Raw genomic sequence first — 26,677 nt, 5'->3', positions numbered from 1 at the left:
ACACACACAGACACACTCCAGGAGCACAAACTGTCATTTTTGTTAATCTTACACGCACACTTCCTACACAAAAATTCAATCTTCTGCCTCTACATTTCCACATCCTCGGTAGACTGCAACACTCGCACACAGACGTTTTCCTCATGCAGACGTGAAAACAAAGCTGAACAGGTGAAAACAGGCGATGCTTACAGACTCAAACCGGAGGCACAGCAATAGCCAGGGCCGGGCAAACGACACACGCTCACACATAAAAACACAATCACTAGCCAAAACCCACAGCAGCAGAGGTTCATGGAGACATTATCTAGTTAGTCCAGAATTCCTAGCGGCCATCCCACAAAGCATAATCTGCTCTAGTCAACCGAGAGGCGCAAATATAGTTTAACTAGTTAACTAGCACTCGAGGTAGCAATTTAATCCAGTGTCAAACATGTCAACTGCCTCAAGAGTGTTTCCCACCAAATCTGTGCAGTTTTTTTAACCTCCCCTTTTCCCCAGTGTTTGACTGTGACCGAGCCTGCAGAGCTCCACACATTTATTAGACCCCCCCATCCCCCCACCCCCAGGGTAAGGTTTACCCCACTGCTGCCCTAAATCAAAAGTATTAGTAATGACCAAAATCATTGTTTATGTTTCTGTAATGCTTAATCCTGCAGTACACACAAGCTCTTAATCAAAATTGGATTTTTAAATGGTAAAATATAGTTATTGTTATGATCCCTGACATTTTAAATTTCCTGTTTCACAAAAACGCTGAAAAAGTAAATCACAATTATTAGCAATTATTATTATTATTTTTATTAAGATGCCAAATTACATGTTAACTTGCATTACTGAATAGAAAAATTAGTTTTAGTTGTTGAATGTGATGTCTCAGAGAAGTGCTGCAGATCAAATTCACCTATAAAAATGTAAAATCGGTTTGTTTTTGCATAAACAAAGAAAAAAAAACATATTTTTGACAGAATTCTCAAATATTTGTGATTCCTGTTTTTATGACAGGCGTTCCAATGGCTTTGTTAAGTACTGCACTTTCATAGATTTCATAGATGTCCAGAATGACGCCTTCCTGCAGTCTCTAACAGATCTAAAGCCACTTACATTAGCTAGCTAGTAATCCTGCTAGCATGTCATCTTGCCATCTGTTTTCATGCAATCTGGAAACCTGCCTTTTAAAGTAGCTGCTTGAACCAGCGTTCAAGTCTTCTGGGCTTCTGATGCACCCAGTGGAGATATATTTGGGCCAAGTTTTCATATTCTTTTGGCCAGTTATGACTTACACCTGCATGCAACTACAGCCTGCTCACCGATCAGTTGAACTCTGGCTACAAACAATAACAGCAGACTCTGCACGTCTGTATGCAGATATCATTTACAGAGTGGTCTTTATGAACCTCTGCTATTGTTTTCTCCACACACATTCAGATAGTGAAATCATACAGTCTGCTTACAAAGGGGGAGAGACTGAAATAGCGCCATTTTTAGAAAGATACAGTCAGCTCGGAAATCTCCCTAAGGGAGCAGAACGAGGGGGTTTGTGCAGATCAGTCAAAAACCTCAATATCAGTTTGGCTCAGCACTGAACAGTGACTATAAAGTAAAAAAAATGACTGAGTTTAAAAGTTGTAAGGCTTTCTTTGCACCTATTGATCTTCATTGGAGACATTTTCACACATGAACACTGGAGAATGTCAGGACTGTCTGGTGGGATACGATACACTCTGCAGCTACCGGAGCAGGCAGGAGGGAGTGCTTGCTGTGAATTCACCTGACAGTCACCTGTTCTTTTCGCAGCTCACTTTAAAGATCATTGAAAGGTGGCTGCACGTCTCTCAATAATCTTTGGAACAGTTCGGAGCTGCAGTGCACGTGGTTGATGACGAAGAACGATCTTGAGTCATTTTAAGTGTTGCCTACGTACATCCAGGAGGTCATTTGGAGTCGTGTTTAAGGTTTCCTCCAACTTTTCTTTCTTTGACAGATTCTTTACCGTGTTTAGCACTTTGTTGCTTAGTGCTGTTATCAGACTCTTATGTCATCACTTCTTTAAAACCAGTCGTTGTTTCGCTTACATGAAGAGCCAGCATGCCAGAAGTTTTGACTGTACTGTTTTAACCTCTCCATCTGCAACACAGAACTTCACATGTGCGCTCACCTGTGCTGTGTGTGTGTGTGTGTGTGTGTGTGTGTGTGTGTGTGTGTGTGTGTGTGTGTGTGTGTGTGTGTGTGTGTGTGTGTGTGTGTAACAGAGACAGATGCAGTAAAAAAGACAAAGAAGTGAAGAGGGCAGTGGTGCAGAGACAAGAGATGAAGTTGAAAAATGAACAGTGCATTTGGCTGTTTTTGTGGCAGTATTTTATGTCACTGGAACTGAAAACACACAGCTGTGTCTGCGTGCATGTGTGTGTGTATGTGTGTGTGTGTACACATGCAGAGAGAATGACATTAAAATGGGTCAGTGTGGTCATTCACATGCTGTCTAATGGGGCTGGGGGCTGCAGGCTTTCCAACTTCCAACCAATGTGTGTTTTTCCATGTGCTCACCTTTTACTGCAGGCTGTGACTGCGTGTGTGTGTGTGTGTGTGAACTCACATGCATTTTCACTTTAGTGACACAAACATGGCAGGCACTGGAACAGAGAACTGACAGTAACAGATAATCTTCCTCTTGAGTCATCAAATTTAAAAATAGCCAAGCGTGACTTGTCTTCTTCAGTTAAACATCGCATCCAATTCCATCGCCACGTGGCTCGTGTCCGACGGGCTCGTCAGCGGGGTGGCGTCATTCGTGTGTCTTGCCACAACAGACAGACACTGTGGTCACTGTAACCCTCGGCCGATTAACTAAAGCGTTATTTTCTTGTGTATGTAAGTCCTCTCTCCAACGTGTGACTTTTTTTTTTATTTTTATTTCATTCCTGCGATGTGAAGTTTATTGCAATTGGGTGAACAGAAGAGGCGGGGCGTCGCCAGAGCTGTGGTGTCGAGAGGGAGGGGAGTGGTACGAGTCAAAGAGTCAGCTGCTGATTCACACATGTGGGAGGGGAGTTGGCCAAGAGAAGCAGAGGCAAGGTAGAGCAGTTTGGTTAGTTGGTGCAGGCTGCAGCGGGTCACCAATGCTTTTATCATCTGGCGTAATGCTTGATGTAATCTTGAACCTTATTCCGAAAGTCCTCCTGAGGACAGAGAAGGTAAAGAGAAGAAAAGAGTTAGATGGGAAAACTAGAAGTAAAAATGTTGCTGTGTTGCTTTTTCCCCATTTAAAACCAAAAATGGCAAAAAAACACAAACACTGATCTAACTGAAGATATTTTAATGTACTTTTTAGGTCGCTATGCTAGTTTTGGACATATTAGACGCTGTAAGGCACTTTTTCATTCCACATGTTAACTTCTTGCCAAATAATTGGAAGCAAAACAAACAAAACAAAAAGACAAACAAGTGTAAGAAGTATGCACGAGGACTAGGCTAATCTGAGGTGACACTACACAAATGTAGATCCAGAAAAATCAAGGGTCATTTGAATTTTACTACACTGAAAATATGCAAATGACCTTCGGCAGATTTGTCAATTAATTTCTTGATGTACAGTGAAGGCACCCTGCTAAAAATGCAACATGTATAGGGGTACAGTATGATGCATAAACACTGTTAAACAAGCAACAACAACAAGATAAATAACAGCCACTGTTGCAAAACTAGAATATTAATTTCACCAAATATTACATCTCTTTTAACTGTACTATGCACAGTATCAGTCCTATGCAGATGTTACACTGCAAGTAAATGTACGTAAAATCTACAAGCACAAAAACCCAAAACAAAAAGACAAACGTTTAAATTCTTACGTCTGATAGTTTAAAAATGAAATTCTTCAAGTTTTTCTCACTCGGGGCACATCTAGTGCCCGAGACGTGGAGTGCTTGACATCTTGATAATAACGACGTCTGTATCGAGTCGACGTTCCTTGGCCATATCCCTTCTGGTCCTTAGTGTCTTCCTCTTTCCTTACCATGTGTCCCCCCCCCCCCCTACTCGATCATGCCCCTTCAGGTTATGCTTGACATCGTTCCACCCCCACCCACCATGCACGAGTCCTGTAAACGCCCCTCTGTCGTTACTTCGACTCATATCTCCTGGTGGCATCTGGTCCAACCAAGCTGTGTGTGACCTCCACTTTCCATCCTCTTTTTTCCCCTCCTCCGCTACCCGCTAGTTTTAGTCACGGTTTAAGTTTTCCATCCTTTAAAACCATTTGGCTTTTCTTGCCAACATCCTTTTCATCTTAACTTCTTTTTAATCCCATTATTCCTTTAAACACTGTTTCAATTCAATTTTATTCAGATAGCTTATACTTGCTTTACATTGTAGAGTAAAAACCTTATAATATTACAGAAAGATGTTTCAGCAAGCACTTTGTGACAGTCCAGAGACATTACAAGACTCACACACTCTCTCACATACACACACACACACTCTCACACACACACTTTGAGGCTACAGGCTATTAATTTGAGCTGCAGCAGCTTTACTCTGTTGTGAAAAGGTTTCCTTTATTTGGTCTACACTAGAAAATGCAAGGTCAGGCTGTTAGCTACACACATTATAAATCATAGAAAGTGCTGTAACTGAGGTTGCTGCTCACACATAACAACAACACAGGGGACATTTTTTACTAGTATTAATGATGATGCAGGTATGACTCTGCACAGATTGCTAGCATTTCCCAAGTATGCGGACATGGGGTAGAAGTTAGGCCCCCCAAAAAGAGTTGAATCTGACTTAGGCCCTAAATAGCAGGTTAATCCTACTCTGTTTATTTAAATTTCTAATGAGAAACTATGTGCTACAGGCTCACATGGTCTTCTGCTGAATGTATTTTGAGTAAATGATCTTTTCCCCAAAGAACAGCACACAAATCATTCCAAACAGATGGATTTAATCCATCTGTGCTTTCAACTGGCCTTTTTTTTTTTTGCTATAAATATTTAGCTAGCTTATTTGTGACTAAATTAATATTTGTGCACCCTTGGTTCCTAAGCATCCTCGTCTGTCGACCCACTTCTTAATATACCTCTGCTTTTTTTTTTTTTTTTTTTTTTTTAAAACCCATCCACCACCACAGGGTCCTGCTCTTGTTACAGAGTCCCCCCCTCTTGTCCAACCTTTCACATAAATGTGCCGTGCATTGACAACAACGCCCTTATTTATGCGTCAGGTCGAGCGGCCTGTTGGTTACGCACACATTTCTCTGAGGTCGCTGGAGTACGAACAAGAAATGGAGAGCATGAGAAAATAAAGAGTAAATGGGAAAGAGAAAGAGAGAGTCTGTGCACAAACAGGGGAGACGGCATTAATGCTGAAAAGTTGCCAGCAACCATAAAAGAATTGATGACAGCGGTCTGAGAATTGGTCCATGGAGGGATGATGGATCAACTATTCTCTGTTGAGAGATTACTCCCTTAAGACTTTAATTAATGCTAGAAGAGGAATGAGCGCAGTGTGCTGGAGTCTGGGTACCCAAACTGCTTGTTTCTAAGTGAACCTACTATTTTGGTTTATTATATTGATATATATATATATAGAGAGAGATCAGACCGTACTGACTAACATACTCAGCCAGTCACACTGCTTGGCTTGTGACCTCAGCTTAAAAAAAGCAAAGAGAGCTACTGAGAATGGACAAGACTACAGTAAAAATGGTGAAACTGAAGACATACACCTAGTGATGCACAAATCAATGAGTCAGGGATCAGAATCATCCTTGATTGGTGAACATCTGTTCAGCCTCGTGTCTGTTTTGTATTTTGCATGAAACGTTGATGTTTTCTTGATTTTTTTTAGTTCTGGTTATTAGAAAAAAAACTGGCAAAACACACTGAGCCAAGAGGAAATCAAAATGGGCCAAATATATTTCAAAGCTGCTATTACAAAAGGTGTAACTTGAAGAATTACTGCACAATAATTATAAACAACTTTTTCCTCTTCCATTAATTAAATTTGAACAGCTTGATCCAGGCTTCATCAAGTATACCTAATCAACTACTTGCTAAATGCAATTATTTAACCAGTCAGTCCCATTCAGCACATTGAGGCATGTAGACACAGTCAAGACAGCCTGGAGAAGTTAAAACCAAACAGCACCACAGACGTTGAAGGTGACATGGTTGTTGATGCCAAATGGGCTCATCTGAGTATTCCAGAAACTCCCGATCTGCTCGGACTTTCCCACACAACCATCACTGGTGTTTACAGAGAATGGTCTGAAAAAGGGAAAATATCCAGTTTGCAGTTTGCACTGGTAGAGGTCAGAGGATAAGTGCTGGACTGTTTCAGGCTAATATGAAGGCAAGAGTAACTCAAAGTAGTACTCATTATAACTAAGGTGTACAACCTGGTGAGTGGAGGTCACAATGAACTCATAATGAGCTTTGTCCTGAAATATTGGTACATTGAGGCCATAAATGGGTGGACATGGTCGGTAACAGCACTCGGACGGGCTGTGGTGTTTAAATGTGGTGTTTAAGAGCAGCTCAGACTGCACAGGATGCCAAACCTCGAAGCAGATGGGCCACAACAGCAGAAGACCTCACTGGACAGCACTCTGGTCAGCTAAGAGCAGGAGCTTGGATGATGGGGCCAGAATTTGGTGTAAATAATATGAAAGCATCGTATTTTTCGGACCATAAGGCGCACCGGATTATAAGGCGCATTAAGCAAAACAAAGCAGTCAGAGAAGTCAAACTTTACTCAACTCATTCTTCTTGCTTCCTCCACTTCCGTACCATTGATTCATTAATGTTGAATTCTCTCACAGCTGCTCTATTTCCATGTTGTTGCAGTATATTAATGACTAACCTTCTATTGTGGATGGATTATCTCAGTTGTTCTCCTGACTGAAGTTTGGTCCGTTTACAGCATCCTGCCATGCGATTGCATTTGTCCCTGACCATTGGAAACCCTCAAGTTAACGAGTAGAAAAAAGTTAGCGTTCATCCTCCAGCTTCACTGTGTTTGTTATGCTAACATAGCTGTGTCGCTAGCCACCACGTAGCACATCATTATATACCAGCAAGTCCAACTTCAGTAACCCTACAAACGTCACTGCTGTTTAGTTTTCTGTCTTCATTTATGTTGGAAGTGACAGCAGAGCTGTACGTTTGAATTTTTTAACAAATCTCTCAGTCAGAACATGCTATATCATGTTTAGCTAACTAGCGAGCTAACTTCCTGCTAACTTCTAACTCTGTTAAATTTAATAAATTCTGTTTTCATGGATGCCTGGATGTTAAACTTAATTGTTACACCTGGTAAAGCAGCAACGCTGATCATCTTATTAAAGATGAAAGAATTTAGACAGTTTTTAACTCTCAGTGATGCTGCAGTGTTCGTTTGACTTTGGGACCTGAAGTAACTGAATTTAGGACCCAGATTACTCCACGAGGCTCTTGACTACAGTAACCGTAATTCTCCGACAATCCATAAAGCGGTGCGGCTTCGTAGCTTACCAAAGTCGTACTAAAGCATTTTTTGACAGATTTTTGAGCGCCGTGTACCAAATAAAATCGGTTTGAGGTCTGTATCACAACCAGAATACATAAGGCGCACTGTCGATTTTTGAGAAAATTAAAGGATTTTCAGTGCGCCTCATAGTGCAGAAAATATGGTACTTAAACTACTTAAACTGTTAGGGCTGGTAGTAGAGGTGAAATCCTGTGGGGGATATTTTATTTACACACGTTGGGCCCCTTAGTACCAGCTGGGCAGCGCCTAAACACCACAGCCTGTCCGAGTGTTGTTACTGACCATGTCCACCCCTTTATGACCTCAGTGTACCCATCTTTCAGGACAAAGCTCATCGTGAGTTCATTGTGACCCCCTCAGTCAACAGATCTAATAGTGCACCTTTGGGATGTGGTGGAATAGAAGGTTTGCATCACTGATGAGCAGCTGACAGCAACTGTGTGACACCACTGTGTCAATATCATCTCAAAATCTCAGAGGGATGTTTCCAGCATCTTGCTGAATCTGTACCACAAAGAGTTCAGACAGTTCTGAAGGAAAAAGGATGGGGCAAACTCTGTACTGTAAGATATACTTAATGAAGTGGCCAGTGACGTGCGTATAGACATTAGTATGTCAATCTATCCAAGAACTGCTGAGAGAATTCACTAAAGGCTGAAAATTTTAAGCTCACAGTTCATCTTCTGACTACTGTTATAATAAAACCCTGCCTGTGACACTTAGTGGCTCTTCTTCCTCATTTGGCAGATGACGTGACATCACAGAGGGAATTAAAAAAAAAAAAAAGGCAAATATGTGGTGACAAAATGACACATTAACTGTGGAAGTAAACACCAATAGAGTGCACACAGATTTTAAGCTAGAAACTCTTTGTCAACTGGGTCCAATTAAGATGTCAATACAGACTAGGAAGTTTCTCAGTGGCAGAATAAGAAAACAAAAAAACCTTAATTAAGCTATCACACAACTATGAGGAGAAACAGGATAAGAGCAGCAACTATTAAAGACGACTCACAAAAAAATAGTACGGGTACATTTACATACTTTGATCATATACGTTTCTCTTCCTTTGTTCTCGATTTTTCTCTTACAAAAGAAAATTGGCTGAACTGCAAATTACTCTGAGATTCATTAGATTTAATATTGCAAGTGAACTCTGCAGTCGATTAAAAAGTTTGTTGGACTGGAGCTTACTTTTCTTGGCTTCACCTAGAGAAAGCAATTAACTCTGTTCCTCCAGTGATCTGCACAGGTACTCAAAATATGCACCACCATCAGTGGGAGGGGAATGTAAATTAAACCCTGTGGGTTCAAATGGTTGGTTTAAAATCGGCTAAAATATAAAAACTGAGCAACTGAGGGCCTCGGGATATATCAGGTAAGCAGACTATGAAGGGAAAATATGTCGGCGTAAGGAGCGATGTGAACAGGAAAGTAAAGAAAGGACAGCAAACAGAAATGACATCCATCGAATTAGCCAACTGTTCCCAGTCGTCTTTTTAAACATACAAAAAAGACGAAAGAAAAGCAGAATGAAGAACCAGGCACGTGTTAAAATCATGCTCTAAGCTTCTGTAGTCAATCCACTTGTGTCCACTAATCAAGGATTTCAGTACCCTGGATCATTCTTTGCTGCATGTAAATGTGATTTGATATCTCGCTGGTAAAACCTGGAAGTGTGAAATAAACTCCCAGGTATCCCCCCCCCCCCTCTCTCTGCACCTACTCAGCTCAGCTGAAACTTAATTAGCACTGCTGTGGGTGAATAGCTCTGCATTAATTGAGTGCATGGAGTGGTATACTGAGGCCACAGCCTTTTGTTTGAAAAACCTATACTGGAGGTGTCACTATGCAAAAGCAACTCTGCTACAGTCTGAAAGGAGGAGGTGGAGGCTCTGGCCGCTCACGATGGATGACATCGTGGCTCATGCAGCACTGAACTCGTCACCACTCTGGATTCCCTCGGCTTTTTCACCTTAAGAAAGGCCAGGCTGCTCATTATACAACTGCTGCTTTGACTTTGAAATTTAGAGCCAACTTGTGCCTCACTTTATCTTCCAGTGACTGTTTTCTGATTATTTGCACAAATCTTTGCTTCCACTTCAGCTACAGTTCATCAGTGTCTACAGGCAGGGCCTACGCTTTGTCTGGCCACTCCGGACGCACCATCTTTTCAGATGACAACAAATGGAGTTAAAGACCTTTATAGACCACTTTACATCACATGCTTGTTAAGTCAGCACTTGGTCTGACTAAACACAGACAGCAGCAGAGAGCAGACATGTCCAATGCTGTTGTCGTTCACTGCCTGGCTGCCACTGCAGAGCTCTGACACTAAACTGATAGAACAGGTACACAACACAATAAGGTGACTGGAGCTGCTGAAGGCTCTGACAGTGTGCTTGTTAACCCGTGTAAGAGCCTGCAGTGTAAATCCAAAGGACAGTCTCCCCTGTAAGACTTTGGGAGTGGACATTAAACCCCCCCAGTAAACCTCGTCTGTTGTGTACGTCGATGGCACAAAATGAGTGGACTGTTCACTGTTATAGAGGTTGTTGGGGTATTATTTTGGGATCCTGTTCTACACCACACACTCCCACATGCACTCATATCCCCAACTTCCTGTACTGTGGACTGAAAGACAGTGAGAAATCGTGTCTATGCATGGAACTCACTCCAAGCTAAATCCATCAGTCATTCAGTTCTTTATATGTTGAGACAGTTATTTTATCTTTTTCTGTTTCTGTGCCGCAGTTTGACAAATTTAGGGAATACCTTATTACATGTCAGATATAGGGGCAATAACATCTGCTGAAGCCTACTGGGATGGTACCGATAATTCAGGACATTCAGTGGGTGACAAAGTAGAAAAATATTAGTATTTTATAAACAAGAAGTGAACACTGCTTCTTTTAAGAGAGACTCAAGAATAAACAACCTTGATACGTGGTCTCCTTTTGTGCTTTAACGAGACCCTGTGGGTCATTCATGGACAGAAAGCTGATGAGGAGAAGAGAAGCCCAATCGAGATGCAGCAAAAGGTGAGAGAGTGTGTGTCTGTACTTGACACGTCTGACTATTGACTGAAGAAGCAAAGCCACTTGAGAGACCCAGGAGTGAGCATCTGGGAGAGTTAGAGAGAGTTAGTCCCTTTAATTGGTCAGTAACAATAAGTGGAGGTGAAGAACATTTAGCATTGTATGAATGAACTTTGAACCCTCCAAGGGCTGACTGGTACAAGGTCACTGTGCGCTTTAGGACAGAGAGTCTACTATGTATCCCAAATACACAGGCTCCCGTTTGTATTTCATATCCACCGAAGTATACGTGCTGTAACACAGTCCTCTGAGCCTTCTGCTCGCTCACGGTTCAGCTTGTTGACATGTTAACAACATTTGATATTTTATGATAGAAGCATGCTCGTGATCTCTGGTAGCGTGTTAATGGTAAGAGCCAATGTACACTGTTCACACTGTCCAGAACATTTCCACCACTGCTGTTGAAAAAAACTGAACAAGTAAGATGTAGGACAATTTTTAAACAATGTGATGTTTTTACATTTCTTCTATTGAATTAAAGCATTTCAGTAAAAAGAAATGAGATAGAATCCAACTTCTCTTTCTTGTAGGTGCAAACTTAAAGAAACGTCTTATCGCTGTGATCACCAACAAGGACTTCTCCAACAAGTACTAAGCCATGTTTTGCTTGGAAATCAAATACTTTATTAAAAGTTTAAATTATAACTTTTATGCAATGATTTTGATTCCTGGATCTTTGGTTGATACTCTGTAATTAAAAATGTAATTCCTAAAAACTTGTTAAAACCCTTGATTAAAAACTGAAGATTTGCATTTCATCACAAGGTGATGGCTTTATTTAAAATCCAGCATGGTGGCATACAGAGCTAAAAAATACAAATGTGTAATTGTGCAGATACTTGTGGACCTGTATGCTTTTCAGTTTGCTAACAGATTCAGTACTGTACAAAATATTCTTAAAGTAACTAATATAGTTGGTGCATCATCGAATGCAACCCAGCCCCATAGCCCTTCCTCAAGTCTTTCCACCATTCAACATTTACTTTTTTCTTCACATGCAAAACCTACTTCGAGTCAGCATGTATTATGTAACTAGGGCACAGAAAATGTTTACACATCAAGAAAAACAGGTAACTGACAACAAGCGCCCAAATCACCCTGTTCTTGGTTTGAAACAGATCTCAGAAGGATTACAGTCAGTCAGTCTCATCTTTCACACACTTCTTTAAGCTGGAAGGAGCTAATTAGTATTTATAGATCAAGTCTTTGCTGAAGACTTCAAATGTCAGAGACTGTGTGCATTGCAGAGCTCATTATTAATCCACTTCCTTCATAAATCACAGAGAGATTCATACAGAGAAATACAATTTTTTTTGTTCTGGGCAGCGACTCCTGAACATCTGTCATAGGATGATCTCCTTTCTTCAGTGTCAGCTACTCTACCACGCTTTGATCACCTACTACAAATACAGCAGTTTATGTAAAAAAAAAAGTTTGAACAATATATATAAATATAATTTTTAAAGAAGTGGACATGTTAACACAATCTCGCTGTCCTATTTAGAGTTATCTCTGAACTGTTTGTTGTACCGCTGTCTACACATGTACACAGACAAAAACCCACTCACAACTAATAATAGCACAATACCATTATAACCAACAACGCACACACACACACACACAGATTTACACACACTCATACTGCATTGCTCATGAGGATGCTTCCTTTTAGCCACTTTAACCAGCTAATGTATTCAGAGAGCAGCCACAGGAGGAGCCCCACTTCAAATGCCTCAACACAAAGTAGCACACGCATCCACATTCACAAGCATATTTGTGTACTGACACTCGCACTCCCACATCTCTATCCACTCGCTGCTGAAGTTGATTACAGCAGGCTTTGACTCAGTGGGAGTGGGTCACGGTTGGATGACTTTTCAGATGTTGTGACTCTGAAAAGCCACAACAGGCGGTAAAGCACCACTAAAACTTACTGAAACACATTTCGAAATGAGAGATTTTTATCATTAATGTATCAAATTACCGTAAATGTCGGGCTATAAGCCGCTACTTTTTGCACAAGCTTTGAACCCTGCGGCTTTTAGTCAGGTGCGGCTTTTCTATAGATTGTCCATGATTTTTGTGATATCGTAAGACGATTTGTTTTGTTTGTTCCGCTGTTGTACGGCACTACGTTGCCTGGCGGAAGGATCGGGGTTCAAGAGTGGTATGTTGGTCACATGTCCATCCGCCAGGCAACATAGTGCCGTACAAGTAGCGCGAAAAACAAACTTCAAATTAACGCTATGCGTTCAGCGGGAGTCGTGGATGACGAGCGGCGATAAACTTGCGAAAAGCAAGTTGTGCTCAACTCTACCGGTGGATTCTGACAGCGTGGAAAAGTGTGCAAACATCCACGATCACCAACGGATTTCGAAGGGCTGGACTGCTGCATGATGGAGAGGAGGACACCGCCACGGCCCTTCAGAGGGTGTTCGACTCTGACACTGACAATGACAATGAGGATTATCTTTGGTTTTGAAAGTGACAACGAAGGAAAGAAGCTGAGAGTGGATGACGAAGCCATCCTGAGCCTGTTCGTTTCCGACACTGGAGAAGAGGACTTTGGTGGTTTTAGTGCGCAGGAAGATGGTGGTGAATGACTGACTTTTCTTCTTGTTAAAGCCGTGTCTCTGCACCTGAGCCTAAAAGGTAGTCTGAATCTATTTTTCTGGTGTGCTGTAGGTTATTGTTATGTACTACATTTGTTACTCATTTATGAAGCACAGCACATGTGCAAATATGTACCCATAACTTGATTTTCAAAATATTAATAAAAGGGGTGTGTCTCCAAACAGCCATCTCTTTCCTGACAATTCGCTTTGTGCATATTCTCTTACATATGATAAGTCAATATTGAAACACCTGCGGCTTTTGGTCAGGTGCGGCTAATGTATGTACAAAACAGGATTTTCCCCTGATTTTAGCTTGTGCGGCTAATATTCAGGTGCGCTTTGTAGTCCGGGAAATACGGTAGTAACTTTGTTAACTCAGAACTATAACTGAAAACACTAAATGGATACACTACAAAAACAAATTCTGCCTTTTGGTCAGTCTTATCAATTCAAACTGCTTTTAGTTTCACAACTGATCTGATTATATATCTGTAGTTCAACGACCAAAAGTCTGTTTCAGTATAAATGTGTGTAATCAGTCAAAGTTTAGAAAAAAAACACTGATTTGACTAAAGCCACATTATAAAGCTGAAACGGGTAAAGGTGCTAAATAACAGACTGGGGCAGTAGAATTTAAAATTTAATTTGAAATAAATTTTGTTTATTTGTTTAATTATAAAGCACCGAATTACAGGTCACCTCAAACTGCTATATACTGTAAGGTCAAGTTTCTAAAGAACACAGAGAAAACCCCAACAGATGGACAACCCCTATCAGCAAGCACTTGGTGACAGTGGGAAGGAAAAACTCCCTTTTAACAGGAAAAATCCTCCAGCAGAAACAGGCTCAGTGAGGAACAGTTGGGGGTGAGCTCATAGAGTTTTCTGTCAGTGTAATTATCATATTCATTCATTGCTGTAAGTGAACAGCAATGAATGAAGTAGCCACAGCCAAACGTAGGCGCTTCTGCTATTCTGTCTGTGCCCCACAGGATGCGGTTGTTGAGACAGCAGTACATCAACCACATTAACTACAAGAAACCTTCATATAGAGATTCTGCACCACATACACTGCCACTAGTGTGACTGTTAATTAGCAATTAAACTGACACCTAAATGTTTAAGTCTCACATGTGGTCAGCTGGTCTGGGAATAATAAAAAGTGCATTTCCAGTAGTAGATTTTCTTACCTATCACAAGCTGGCTAGACTGTGTGGAAATGTGTTCATCCCAACGGCATTAAAATGCATTAAATTACAATGCACAATAAATGAGTAATATATGAGAATAGTGCAGAGTGATACAGGATGCAAGAAAATATCATTCATATTAACCTTTACCTTTGTAATCAGAAATGAATTTTTAATAACTTATAGTTAAACATTTAAAAGGTCATTGCCCAGGTCACAAACACATATTCTGAAAAGAATGACATATAGTTAGTAAACATTTATACCTACAGGAGCTGCTAAGCCATGCAAGCCCATCCCATGAAGCTCCTGGTGCACAGATCTTGTGCTGCTGTTAATGCCAGAGGAGGTCTGGAACTCTGCAGCCATTAAGGCAGCAGAGCATATAATGTTTTTAGAGGGGTATATTGAACGAATTCATCAGCTACATCATGTTAGATATTTGTCATAGAAAACCGGAAGTTAAGAGACAAAGAAAGAAGGCTTTCATGAACCAGTAAACCACACTCACATGACAGATTAAGTCTATACATGGTTTACAGGCGTTTGTTTCCACCTATTTAGTCAGTTAATAAAGATCCAGTGGATGCTTGACAAAACACAGCAGTCAATAAATGAACTATTTGCATGCAAATTTACCTGCAACAGCCTAACAGCTGCAACTTCTGCCACAAACACTTTTTAAACCCTCAGCCTTTTAAAACCCCACGCACAGTCAAACCTGCATATCTAATGGGGGCTCACATGGCAACCATCATCACACACTGTTGGATACACTCCAGTGAACACGGGAAACTGTACGTACACAGGGCAGAAGGTCAGTGATGTACTTCAAAATGCTTTCAGCTTGCCCCTACTGAGCCTTATAATTATTTCAACAGTCAGCAGACTCCCTGCAGATGTTGGCCAGAAATCTATGAATTAAACTTATGTGACCAAAATACTCAAATGATCAGTTTTAACAGTTTTGACACTAAATCGCAGGTAACTGATGGCCAAGTTAAACATAGATGGAAGGGAAGTAAGGCGACGCAGCGGGAATAATAATTTAAAGATTAATCAGCCAGGATAAACATATTTTTTCAGGGATCTTGTGTGTATATATTTATTTATTTATTCTCTATTGGGATTCCACTGTTCTCATGTTAGCTCAAAGCTTACCCAATATGCAAAAAGCCCAGTAAATCCCTGGCACTTACCAATATAAGCTTGACTAAATATATTAAAGTTATAGTCAGAATACATAATTAGCTTACAAACCATCAGGGTAGTGAAGCATATATAAACCCAGACATCCAGTTTGATGGTGTGTTATTTGACTTACAAATGGCAGAGCGTGCTTCAGAGGCAGTGTATTCAGTAGTCTTGCACAAAAACACCATATGCACCTGCTCTGTACAGACAGTTCTGGAGTCATAACGTCACTGTCTGCTCAAAAAGGTTGCCGTGTGCTCTTTGTCTTCAGCCCACCATACCAGATTAAAGCACACCGAGTTACCACATAATCCAGCTACAAAAGCAATGGTTTGCACAGAGCACCTCTGGAACCTACAGCAGCAGAAATTTTGTTTCTAAATATAGCTTATATGCAGGATATGCAGCAGTAAGAATCTCACTGTAATGATCGCAATGTGTGTATGTTTCTCCTCCAAGACACGTAGATCAATCTAGCGTACTGGGATTATCAACATCTACATATAACAATGCAACTATTATTTTTAGAACACACATCTACGAATTATATGTTATGTGTAGTAGCTGATCTCAAATGAATGGAGACATTGTTCACATTATGTGTGCATTACGTGCACACTTACATACCTTTTCGTTTAAACTAAACTGGAATGTGTTGTCGTGCATATCAGTAAATAAGAGTAAATAAGCTTTTTTTGCCATCTCATATATACAGAGATATAATGAAGATTTTAAAAAGGCAATGTGATAAATTAAAGTACAAAGTCTGTGTTTACATATGTGAGCGATAGCCACAGGCTAGTATTATGAGGACTACGAGCACATCTTGGATGCTGCAGATAATTAACAAGTGTGCCGAATTTATACCAGATGACCTGAACGACATGTCTCACCTTGTCTCTCAGATGATGTTCTGCTGCATCAATGTTCAGCGGGTCATCAAAGTTCAAAAGGTCCTGTGGAAGAGGCAAAGGAGGGGGTCATCATCGTTCGATGGATCAAACCACACACATCTTCAAAACTGGCATTTATTTCAGTATCAGCTACATGTGTTAATTCTGTAAACTTTGGTGTGGGAAATACAACCCACATTCACATTACTTCCTTTCTGTATTGACACCCTGAAAGCAGCAACTGTGATAAACAGAAAGAAAATTGAGCTAAAACAGACGCCTGAGAAGTGGTTTCCTTATAAAGTGGTAGGACTTAGGGCATGGCCACCGATATTTAAAGATGTTAGATGCTGTTTAGACATGTTCGAAATGTGATGAGGTTATTCAAGCTCACATTAAATGACTGGACTAAATATTCAAAATGTTTCAAGCTCCTTAATCTCTTCTTACTATGGCAGTAAATAACTTTTTAAAAGTTATTTTTATTTAATTTAAAAAAAAAAAAAAAAAAAAAAATCAGACATACTTAAAATTCACGTTTAGATTCACAAAATTAAACATTTAACATAATTCTGAAAGGACATTCAGATAACTGTATGTTTTTCCTCAATATAACCCTCAATTCGATTACTTATCAATTTCATTCATTTCCTAAAGAATTTATAATCAATTAGTCCTTATCTTTCCATATAAGACCTGGAACTAGGAGACATCCAGAGCCAGCTGGCCCAGGATCTCGATAAGTAATACGTAATCCAATTTTCCTGCTTTTATTCCCCATCAACTCAAAGCGTTCATCATGAGGAGAAAGAATTTCTCTACGCTGCAGAAGCGGATAAAAAAAAAAAAAACAAGGACCTTGTTTAATTTGATGTGAATTAAGAGTAATGTCATTAGTATAACCTACATACAGCGAGCAGCTTCAATAGTGTGAATGTCTTTGTGAAGGTTTACTCTCCAGTTAAGGGATTTAATTCAGGGAGGGCTTTAGGAAGCTCTTTCGTTGGATTTCCCCGATTTAGATGACGAAATTCTCCAATGAAACTGTGCATGTGTTCACGCGTTAGGTCATAAACTAGCAAAAACTTACAGTAAACAAGGAGTTCAATCCCCAGACCACATCCTAGAAGACAAAAACAAATGAAAGAACATTAACAAAAACACTACACTTACTACATTATATGCATACTATGAACATATTTATACTATGTTTTTAAAAACATTCTGATTTTTGACTTCTGATAATGAAGAAAAACATTTTTGTTTATTTATTAAATTCTATAAAAGCGAATGAAAGATGACGTACAAAACGACAGCACAAAAACATCTTATAAGTCTGGCAAACTTTTTGGCAAGCAGATGTCAGAGACTGATGAACAGCTCAACACAACATGTATAAGATCTATAACACAATGCAAAACTTTTATAAGAAGTCATTTTCTGCTGAAGTGCTCAAAACTAGCAGAGAACGTGAGAATTCCTCAATAGCTGACATCTAACAACACGTTTGTTGAATAAAACACTTAAAGGCCAGCCTTTCTTTGTTTTGGTGTAAGTGTATTTCCCCTATCTGAAAACACGTTAAAGATAAACTGTTTCCTTGACCAGAATGTCAAAAACAGCAAACATTTTTATACATAACCTGTTACATAAACACATTTTTACACGTCTAGTAATTTCCTCAAAAGCAAAAAGATGTTTTTCAGTGCCGTCTCATGTTGGGATTATGCACAGTAAAAAGGTTGAAGGGTGATCTTCACCCACAATAGCTACAGTAAAGAAAAAAAAGACAGTTAGAAATGACAACAAGTACATCAGAAGAAATTGTGAGAGACCAAAAAGACTAAATAATCTTCATTTCATTCACTTGCTAAATACAACTTGCAATACTGATCATTTTAAAGGATTACTTTGATTTAACTGAATGCTTTCAGAGGTTTCGTTTACCTTCATTCATGCCATAAGAAAATATTTTGTTAATTTACATAATTACATGAAGTTCTGAGTAATGATTATTTTAAAAGACAAACAACTAGCTTGTCTTTCAAAGTTCTGAAGGTGTGCACTGGATGCTTTGTGAGAAAAGTAAACACAAAGCCTTCTCGTTGTACAATGTTCATGATATTAAAACCAAAAGTTTTCTCTTCCAAATCATGGTGAGCTAAAACTAAATCCCTTCCAGCTTTTATTAAAGCCAGTCTAAAGTAAGAGATTATTTTTTACTTTGCTTTACTTTTTCTTAAAGCTGTAAGGCACTGCAGCCAGTGATATGCCCTTCTAAGCAGAAGAAAGTTTATGAGCAACAAGAAAAAGAAAGGGAAAAAGAAAAGTCAACACAAGCTCCGAGTGAACTAGAAGTTAGGTAGGTAAAAACCATTTTAGAGAAAACATCCGCAAAACACAGAAGGAAAAAATGTGAGGAAACTGGTTACCTGAAGAAAAACAAAAACAATGTTATTACCACTCCAATCAACCTAGAAGCAAAAAACTACACTCTACTGACTTACTTTACATACTTCACTGCAAGGACACCCCGGCAGCCCAGTGCTCAGAGCCACGAGTGTGAGCAGAAGTCAGCAAAAGTCAGTAAAAGAGAAAGGACGACTTTGAAAAGTGTCACGACGCCTTTCCAATCAACATTTCCAGAATTTTCTAAAAGCTATGGTGCACCTTAAAAACAAACATCGGATTTAAACTGTGAAACAAACATTGCTTTTTTTCTAATCCTTTAACAAAAAGAACCTCTGGCAGCATTTCTGATTAGTCAGCAAATAGTTTTGTTTGAAGTGAATTCATAAAACCACAAAGATGATTCTCAGTACTGGAACTACTGATATAGGACCTGACTATAAAGCACCTATTAGAAACACTTACATAGAATAAGTTGAAAATAAATACATGTAGGCACAATATTTCTGCTGAAATAAACCTTAAAGCAATGAAATATTGAATATGGCATGACTATATACAAATACACACAGCAAAGATATTTCACGTAGCAGTGTGTGGGCTGAAGTACAGAAGAGCGGTGACCAACAATCCTTTTGTTGTGTTTTCTTTTCACTTTTGTGAACCTGATGACACTTGCTGACGCACATCAACCCAAAGTCAACCACTCTCACACATATGATCACACTCACACCTACCTTTAGGTAAACAAACACAGGCCACGTTTTAACTTGAGCTGGGGTCACACAGAGAGACAGGCCAGGAATAGAAAGGGACAGCCACAAAAAACCTTAAACAATATGACTGTGAGCATCACTCGAAGCCTTTTATGTCCTTCATAAATCGTTCCACCAGATAATCAGTGAAAGGCTGTTTAAATGTTGCCATTTTTAATTATAATAGCTGTTCTAGCAACCACTTAGCTTTGGATATGCAAAGTACAATCGTAATTTGGACAGATTTAGAGCCAGTTTAAGGCCAAAGCAGTGTTGGGGGTTATTCATTACAAAGTTATGCATTTTACTATAATCATTTGTACTTTGGCATGTACGCTCTCTCCTCCTTAGCAGCTGGGCCAATATGAAACTTTGCACAGACATCATCACACATACAGCAATCATTAACATCTATGCTTTTAAATTTATTTTAAATCAGAATTCTCTTGATTTTTCTCTATTCTTATTAGTGCTGCCACGATTAGTCGACTAGTCACGAAAAATCGTCGACTATCAAAATCGTCGACGACTGATTTAATAGTCGACGCGTTGTTTGAAGCTTTATAAGATCACAAAAGACGCAGGAATAAGTAGTAGGATTTAACAGTGTAATAACGGACTGAAACAGAAGATGGCAGCACTGCATGTACAAGGATGCCAGCTGCCGTTAAACCCCGAAGAAGAAGTAGCTGTGTCCCAGAATTCATAGCGCGGCCCTGCTCAGTTTCCAACAATGGCGGCAGCTAGTTAGTCTTAATATTACTCTTATTATTCTTTCTGGGTCACAAAATAAACTCAGTTTATCAAGACACCACATATTTTCAAAAGCGCTCAGACGTTTTTGGAGACGTCTGTTACCCACTAGCTCGATAGCTAGCCGGGGGCTAGGCTCACTAGAGCCCGTGAGAACACCGGACCCCCGGCAAATCGTTTTCAAACCCACCGCCGTCTTTCACTTCTCAGGTTAAACATGATATATAAGTCACTTAGATAACTTAAAAATGTTATTATTTGGCTTTTTTCAGTATTTTATTTGTTCCTGAGTAAATCGGTTTGGCTGAGATTAAAGTTATAGTTTTTACACAGCTGAATAAACGTCAAGCAGACAGCTGATTATCAGAAATGTGAGATGCTGGAGAATTTACTCCGGTGTCCTTTTATATTTTAGATAGCAAGGAGTTTATTAAACTTCACCGAAACAATCTGCAAATTTCATTAAAATTTAATAAACTATCATCTTGTCTTTATTTTTACTTAGCACATACCTTAAACACTTAAAGCTGTAAGCTATTGATAGTTATATAAGAGCAGATGCATGTTGGTGCAATAAGCTGTACGCTGTACGTCCAATGGATGATGATCTGATTAGTCGACTAATCGCAAAAATAATCGGTGACTAGTCGACTATCAAAATAATCGTTTGTGGCAGCCCTAATTCTTATATTATGTTTTTGTCAATAACAAGCACTACTACTTACTGTATAATAGGTCTGACAGCTAAAGCTTGGGCAAAATCAGGAAATTGATCTCGACAATGATCCCAAACACAGCAGCAAACCTCTAACAGAATGGCTGCAAAAGAAAAGAATCGAGGTGTTGCAACAGCCCAGTCAAAGATCAGACCTCAAGTCGAGAGAAACCCTGTGGACTCAAACAATCATCTCAAGTTATTACTCTTAAAGTTCTACAAGTAGTCGAATTGTGGGATGTACTCGTTTTTTGCACACACACTTCTACTGCATTTTTGTGAAGCTTTGTGAAGTTTTTCACAGGACTGATTGTGTGAGAGTAGCCTCTAATTGTTCTGAACGGAGCCACAGGACTGTAACCCATACGTATTATGGGCTCATTCTAATAACATCTCCTGTCATTCAAAGTAAATTAACAGTCTGAGCAGCAACTATCAAAACCACCTTAGATGCAAATTAAAGTATAATAAATGCAAGTCTGCCACAAACTTTGGTAAATCCCATTTGTATGATTCATTCAAATACTCTTCTCAAAAAAAAAATTACATTGTGTAAGGAATACATATGCAAAAATGTATTTGTCCACGACTTGTTTTTTTTAACATTACGATAAAGAGAAAACCAATTATGTCCTCACACTGGATACAAAGTTGCTTTCTGTGCAGTGCCTTCTTATAATCAAAGTCATGGAAAAGAAAACGACAGAGGAACCGCGGCTGAAGTACTTTATCAAAGAGGTTTCAGAGTAAAGTGTTCTCCATTTCTCAGATTTTCAACATTTTAAGTTTCATTTTATAGAAATAAAAATGCTTTTTTAAAATCAGCACAGATTAGGATTTGTTTTATTTTTTATACTTTATACATTTCCACTGTGTTCTGGAAACTAGTGCCAACAAGCAACATGAGATTAAAGTCGAATGTAACGTAATTGATTTGAGCTTCGGAGGAGGATTTGTGGGGTTCCATAGAAGTAATCAGAGGAAGGTAAATGAAAATAAGACTGTGCGCATGTCCGCTACATCAACTGTGATTGTACACCAAACCACAACAAGAAAAACTGCTTATAACCACAGCATATACAGGCTGAGCAACTCATGAGCTCTATAACCTTAACAAATTGTGACAACATCTAAAATGTAATCAAAAACTGACTTAGGGATTTGGAAATTATTTCAATTCTACATTTATTAGAAAATAATACAAAAACTACATGCAAATTTAACCTTTTTAGTTTAACATTTTCTGTGTCTGTGAATTTACCATGGGTGTGTTATTCACTACCTTGTGTTGCTCACAGAGATTACTGTGAAAAAGAGTGTATACACCTGCGCAGCGCTAACAATTACATTTCTTTTTTTACAGCAGATGGTTAATCAATTGATTTGATCATGTGATTTAGAGCAGGACACAACTTAATGATGTTTTTCTACCACAGGATTACTGAGATATTGTGTGAAGAAAACTGTGGTTACAGGATATATGTTGATGATGAAATTACACTGTGTTGTTGAGGTAATGTTGGAGAAAATGTGAATGTTACAGGGGAGAAATGAATAAAGTTTGAGATATACTGTCCCTATCAGGTGCTGCTGACGACGCCCACAGCAGTGAAGATTGCTGAAAGAAACACTTGGATACATCAAGCGCACTATTAAAAGGTGACACACATCAAGGCCAGCTCGGAGTAAGTGGCAGGAAGACCGGGTACAAAGGGGGGGAGAGCCTCCAGGGCCCCTCGTCTCAATCCGGTGAAGAAACCAACTGAGCCACAGGTACTCATCAGAATGGCTGGGAATGTGCTGTGCACCTTCTTGAGCCTGTGGACCCTGAGTGGGATGACAGGAGCGCACTGGGACAGAGCAAACCACACCCAGTACCCGCATGGGTTTTCAACCAACTACTGGTGGCAGTTAATGAACACAACCGCTCGCATAAACAACGAGACCAATTGTGATGCCACTGACTACACATTCTTCTGGACTGTGGCCATATAGCATCACTGAGAGCGAGACAGTTTGTTTGGTTGCCTTAGCAACACATCCAGGAGTAAACGTACTTGGAACACTGCCAACTTTTCAACTCCTCTGAACCTGAATGGACGGTTGATTCACCAGTAGCTGGGAAGGTGAACTGCTCTGGTGGATTAGTCCAAGTTGGAGATTTATCATGGAATTTGTGCGACATCACCTATTCTTTTTGTCCTCTGCAAGAAGGATGTAAACAGAGAAGCCTTTTGTCTACATTTACATCATGAACACTTGAGTTTTGAGCCAAGAAGATCAAAACACCTTGATCCAATTTCCTTTACAAAGCTTTTTCTGCGGTGACAACAGGACAGGAGAAGAGTTGTAAATGCAGATAATTCACCAGTTGACTCTAACCCCCACAGGATGCCTACAGTGAGAAGATTTGGGGGGTTGATAGGAGTCATAAAGAAGGGTGTTGACCAGGCTACAGCTTTGAAAGTTAGCTGAGAGCCACATGGACAGACAATAAAGTCAACTGATATGTTTGAATGCCTATGTCTGTATACAGTTGGATTGTAGTGACATATGATTTTTGAGAATGTTGATTCTTCTTGTTTGGCTGTTGACATTCAGTTGTTTACTTGCAGAAATGCATGATGAATCGCACGACAGGAGTAGATGCACCACAAGGCTGGATAGCTTGGTTACTGTCTGGTCCTTGGTGGCATCTTCTTTTGAAAATATTAACTCCTGTTTTTGGACTGTTGACATTGATTTGCTTATGTATAGGATGCATTTTACCGTGTATAAGATCAATGCTAACTAAAATGATGTCTAATACATTTGTTAATTATGTACTTTTACAACAATATGAAATGACTGAAATGAATGACATGAGAGAAGCCTGTGTATAAATGACGCCTGCGCTGAAAATGTCAAGCAAGAGGTGCATTGCTAGAATATACTACACAGGAATAATTTGGAGCATAAAAATGACAAAACAGGAGGGAAATGTTAGAGTGAATTGTTAAATGTTGTCATTTTTATGCTTACCATTTCTACATTGTTTTAACTCTGTGATGAAAGGAATTCATTCTTTTGTCTCCCTCCCCAGCCTCTCGAGGTTCTGGGGGGGCTGTAGTGTTTTATTGCAGATACATCCTATCTGGAAGATCTGTTTCTTGTGATGTTGCTCCTGCTTTTATGACCCTTTGGTCAGCAGGAGGTCACACACACACACACACACACACACACACACACACACACACACACACACTAGGGCTGCTCAATTAATCGAATTTTAATCTAAATTATGATCTGGGCTTTCAACGATCATTAAAAATGACTGAGCCGATTATTAGCACCTCCCTCGTGCTTTACTCTCGCGCTGCTCCGTGTGGCAAATCGAGCGCACCTCTCTGCATTTCGAACTCACGTCACAACAATTAAGAGGACCCGAGGGAAGCTCGGAAAGCTAAGCAGAAGTTATTTGGAGAGGAGAGTGACTGCCGTTGGTTGAAAAGGGAGGTAAAAAAAAAAACCTTCAGTGGTGTGGAAACATTATGGGTTTGCGGAGTCAGACGTGGATCAAGTAGACATAGTGTGTAAACTTTGCCACAGTGTTGTAGCTGCTCCACAGAGCAACACTGCAAAGTTCACTAAACATAGATAAGATAAGATAACCTTTATTAGTCCCACACGTGGGAAATTTGTTTTGTCACAGCAGGAAGTGGACAGTGCAAAAGTTATGAGGCAAAAATTAGAATACAATAAGAATAAATACAGTACACAGCTGTACAGAATAGAATAAAATAAAATACTATATACAGTAGAATAAAATAAAATAAATATACAATAAGATAAAAATAGAATACAAATACTATATACAACTGAGTAAAAATACAACGATGACAGAAAGGATTATTGCACTTAGTATTATTGCATATGTATGGATGTGTGTGCTTGATCAGTTAAAGTCTTTGTTGTGGAGTCTGACAGCAGTGGGGAGGAAAGACCTGCGAAATCTCTCCGTCCCACACCGTGGGTGCCGCAGTCTCCCACTGAAGGAGCTGCTCAGTGCTGTCACAGATGTTTACATTTTTCATTTATTTTTTATATTGTAAACATTTGCACTGTTATCAGTATTTGCACACTATTTTATATTATTTTTTGACAATCTTTAAAGTCATTATTCAATACATTGTTGTTGTTAAATAAATATCGTCGAATAATCGAGATCTCAATTTCCGTGAAAATAATCGTGATTATAATTTTTGCCATAATCGAGCAGCCCTAGTTCACACATATACATACAATGCCTTGTCTTAGAAACATGTGGGCGTTGCCTTGCTGTGATGTGCATTGTGTGAACTGCTTTCCCAATAAAAGGCAGTGAGAGGAGGCCGTCATTGGGGTCATTTTCGTGGTAGACACCGACGAGGCCTCCCTTGCAAGTAAATCGATCGATCGCTGACTGTCTTGTTTTCTTCATGATGAATAAGTCTCTAAACCAGCGGGGCTTGTGGAAACACAGACCCAACGTTTATTTTTTATCAAATGTGGAAAAAAATACCTGAAACATTTTTTAAAACCAACCACAGGTCATAAGTAACACGGCTGCATATGAAGAGGTAAAGAATGGAAAGTGTTCACTACTTTCTGGAATATTGAATTAGATATTCAAATTGTTAAGCAACATTAAAACTGCAAGTAATTCACTGACTGTGGTACCTAATCTAATTCAAGTTTTAGAAATTCAACAGAAATGCCTGGTTATAAGGGACAAAACCAATGTTGAATAGCCATGATCTCCAGGCCTTCAGGCAGCACTGCATTTACAATAAAGGGAAAAAAAAAAGGAAAAGATGTGGTTGGTGAAATCGCTCAGAAACTCTTTTCAGGAATCCTGCTAACTATTTTCAGTGAACGACATTCACGGATTCAAGGTAATAACTCTACAAAGAAACAATGACAAGGATTTATTGGACCCAGCTCATTTAAGATTGTGGGAGTTAAAGATGTCCTGCTGTCCGCAAATCAACATTGGACATTTTTGGATCACAGCAGCGGTGGCCACCAGACTTTTACTGCCATAAAAGCAGCTAAAAAAATAAAATAAAATAACGCACATTTTTTTCCAAAGTGTACATTGTTTCGTAGATGTTAAAAGTAGATTTGACACATTCTTTAATTCTTGTACAATCATGTTGTACACGGAAGAATAGTAGATAATTCAGTTCTTTTGTACAGTTATTTTTCTCCAAGTTATAAGCCTACATTTCTATAATTTCCCTTTATGAATCCTTAGTAGAAACCTGATTGCAGACACATAACAGTCATTGGACCCCATTATACATTTTCCCCCCTAACCGACTGTGACTGAGAGCATGCTAAATAATGTAACATCATTTATTCAATGCTCTGGGGATACTAAACCTGTAATGATGATCACCCAATAAAAGAAAACATAACCAGCCTGAGAGTTTCAACTATGTGAGACATATTGTACAAGGACAAATAGTATGAACAAAGTGTTTGTACAAGAATAAAGGAATGTGTCTT

General features: G+C 39.4%; 1 protein-coding gene across 1 annotated transcript in view; it reads right to left on the bottom strand.

Annotated features, from left to right (window-relative positions):
- Positions 1 to 785: 785 nt before the first annotated feature.
- The window catches only part of ube2f (ubiquitin-conjugating enzyme E2F (putative)), a 57,917-nt gene continuing 32,025 nt past the window's right edge, over positions 786 to 26,677 (bottom strand). The window contains exons 8-10 of the mRNA XM_085383872.1: positions 17,607 to 17,639; positions 16,517 to 16,579; positions 786 to 3,179 (exon numbers count right to left, since the gene is read on the bottom strand). Coding sequence (XP_085239998.1) covers positions 3,129 to 3,179; positions 16,517 to 16,579; positions 17,607 to 17,639 — 147 coding nt within the window. The 3' untranslated portion in view covers positions 786 to 3,128. The remainder of the gene's footprint in view (positions 3,180 to 16,516; positions 16,580 to 17,606; positions 17,640 to 26,677) is intronic.

Source organism: Rhamphochromis longiceps, linkage group LG16 (assembly GCF_057381845.1).
Source record: "Rhamphochromis longiceps isolate RC_006_pf linkage group LG16, R_longiceps_female_GT1.1, whole genome shotgun sequence".
NCBI lineage: Eukaryota > Metazoa > Chordata > Actinopteri > Cichliformes > Cichlidae > Rhamphochromis > Rhamphochromis longiceps.
This window is presented reverse-complemented; position numbering and strand designations above follow the sequence as displayed.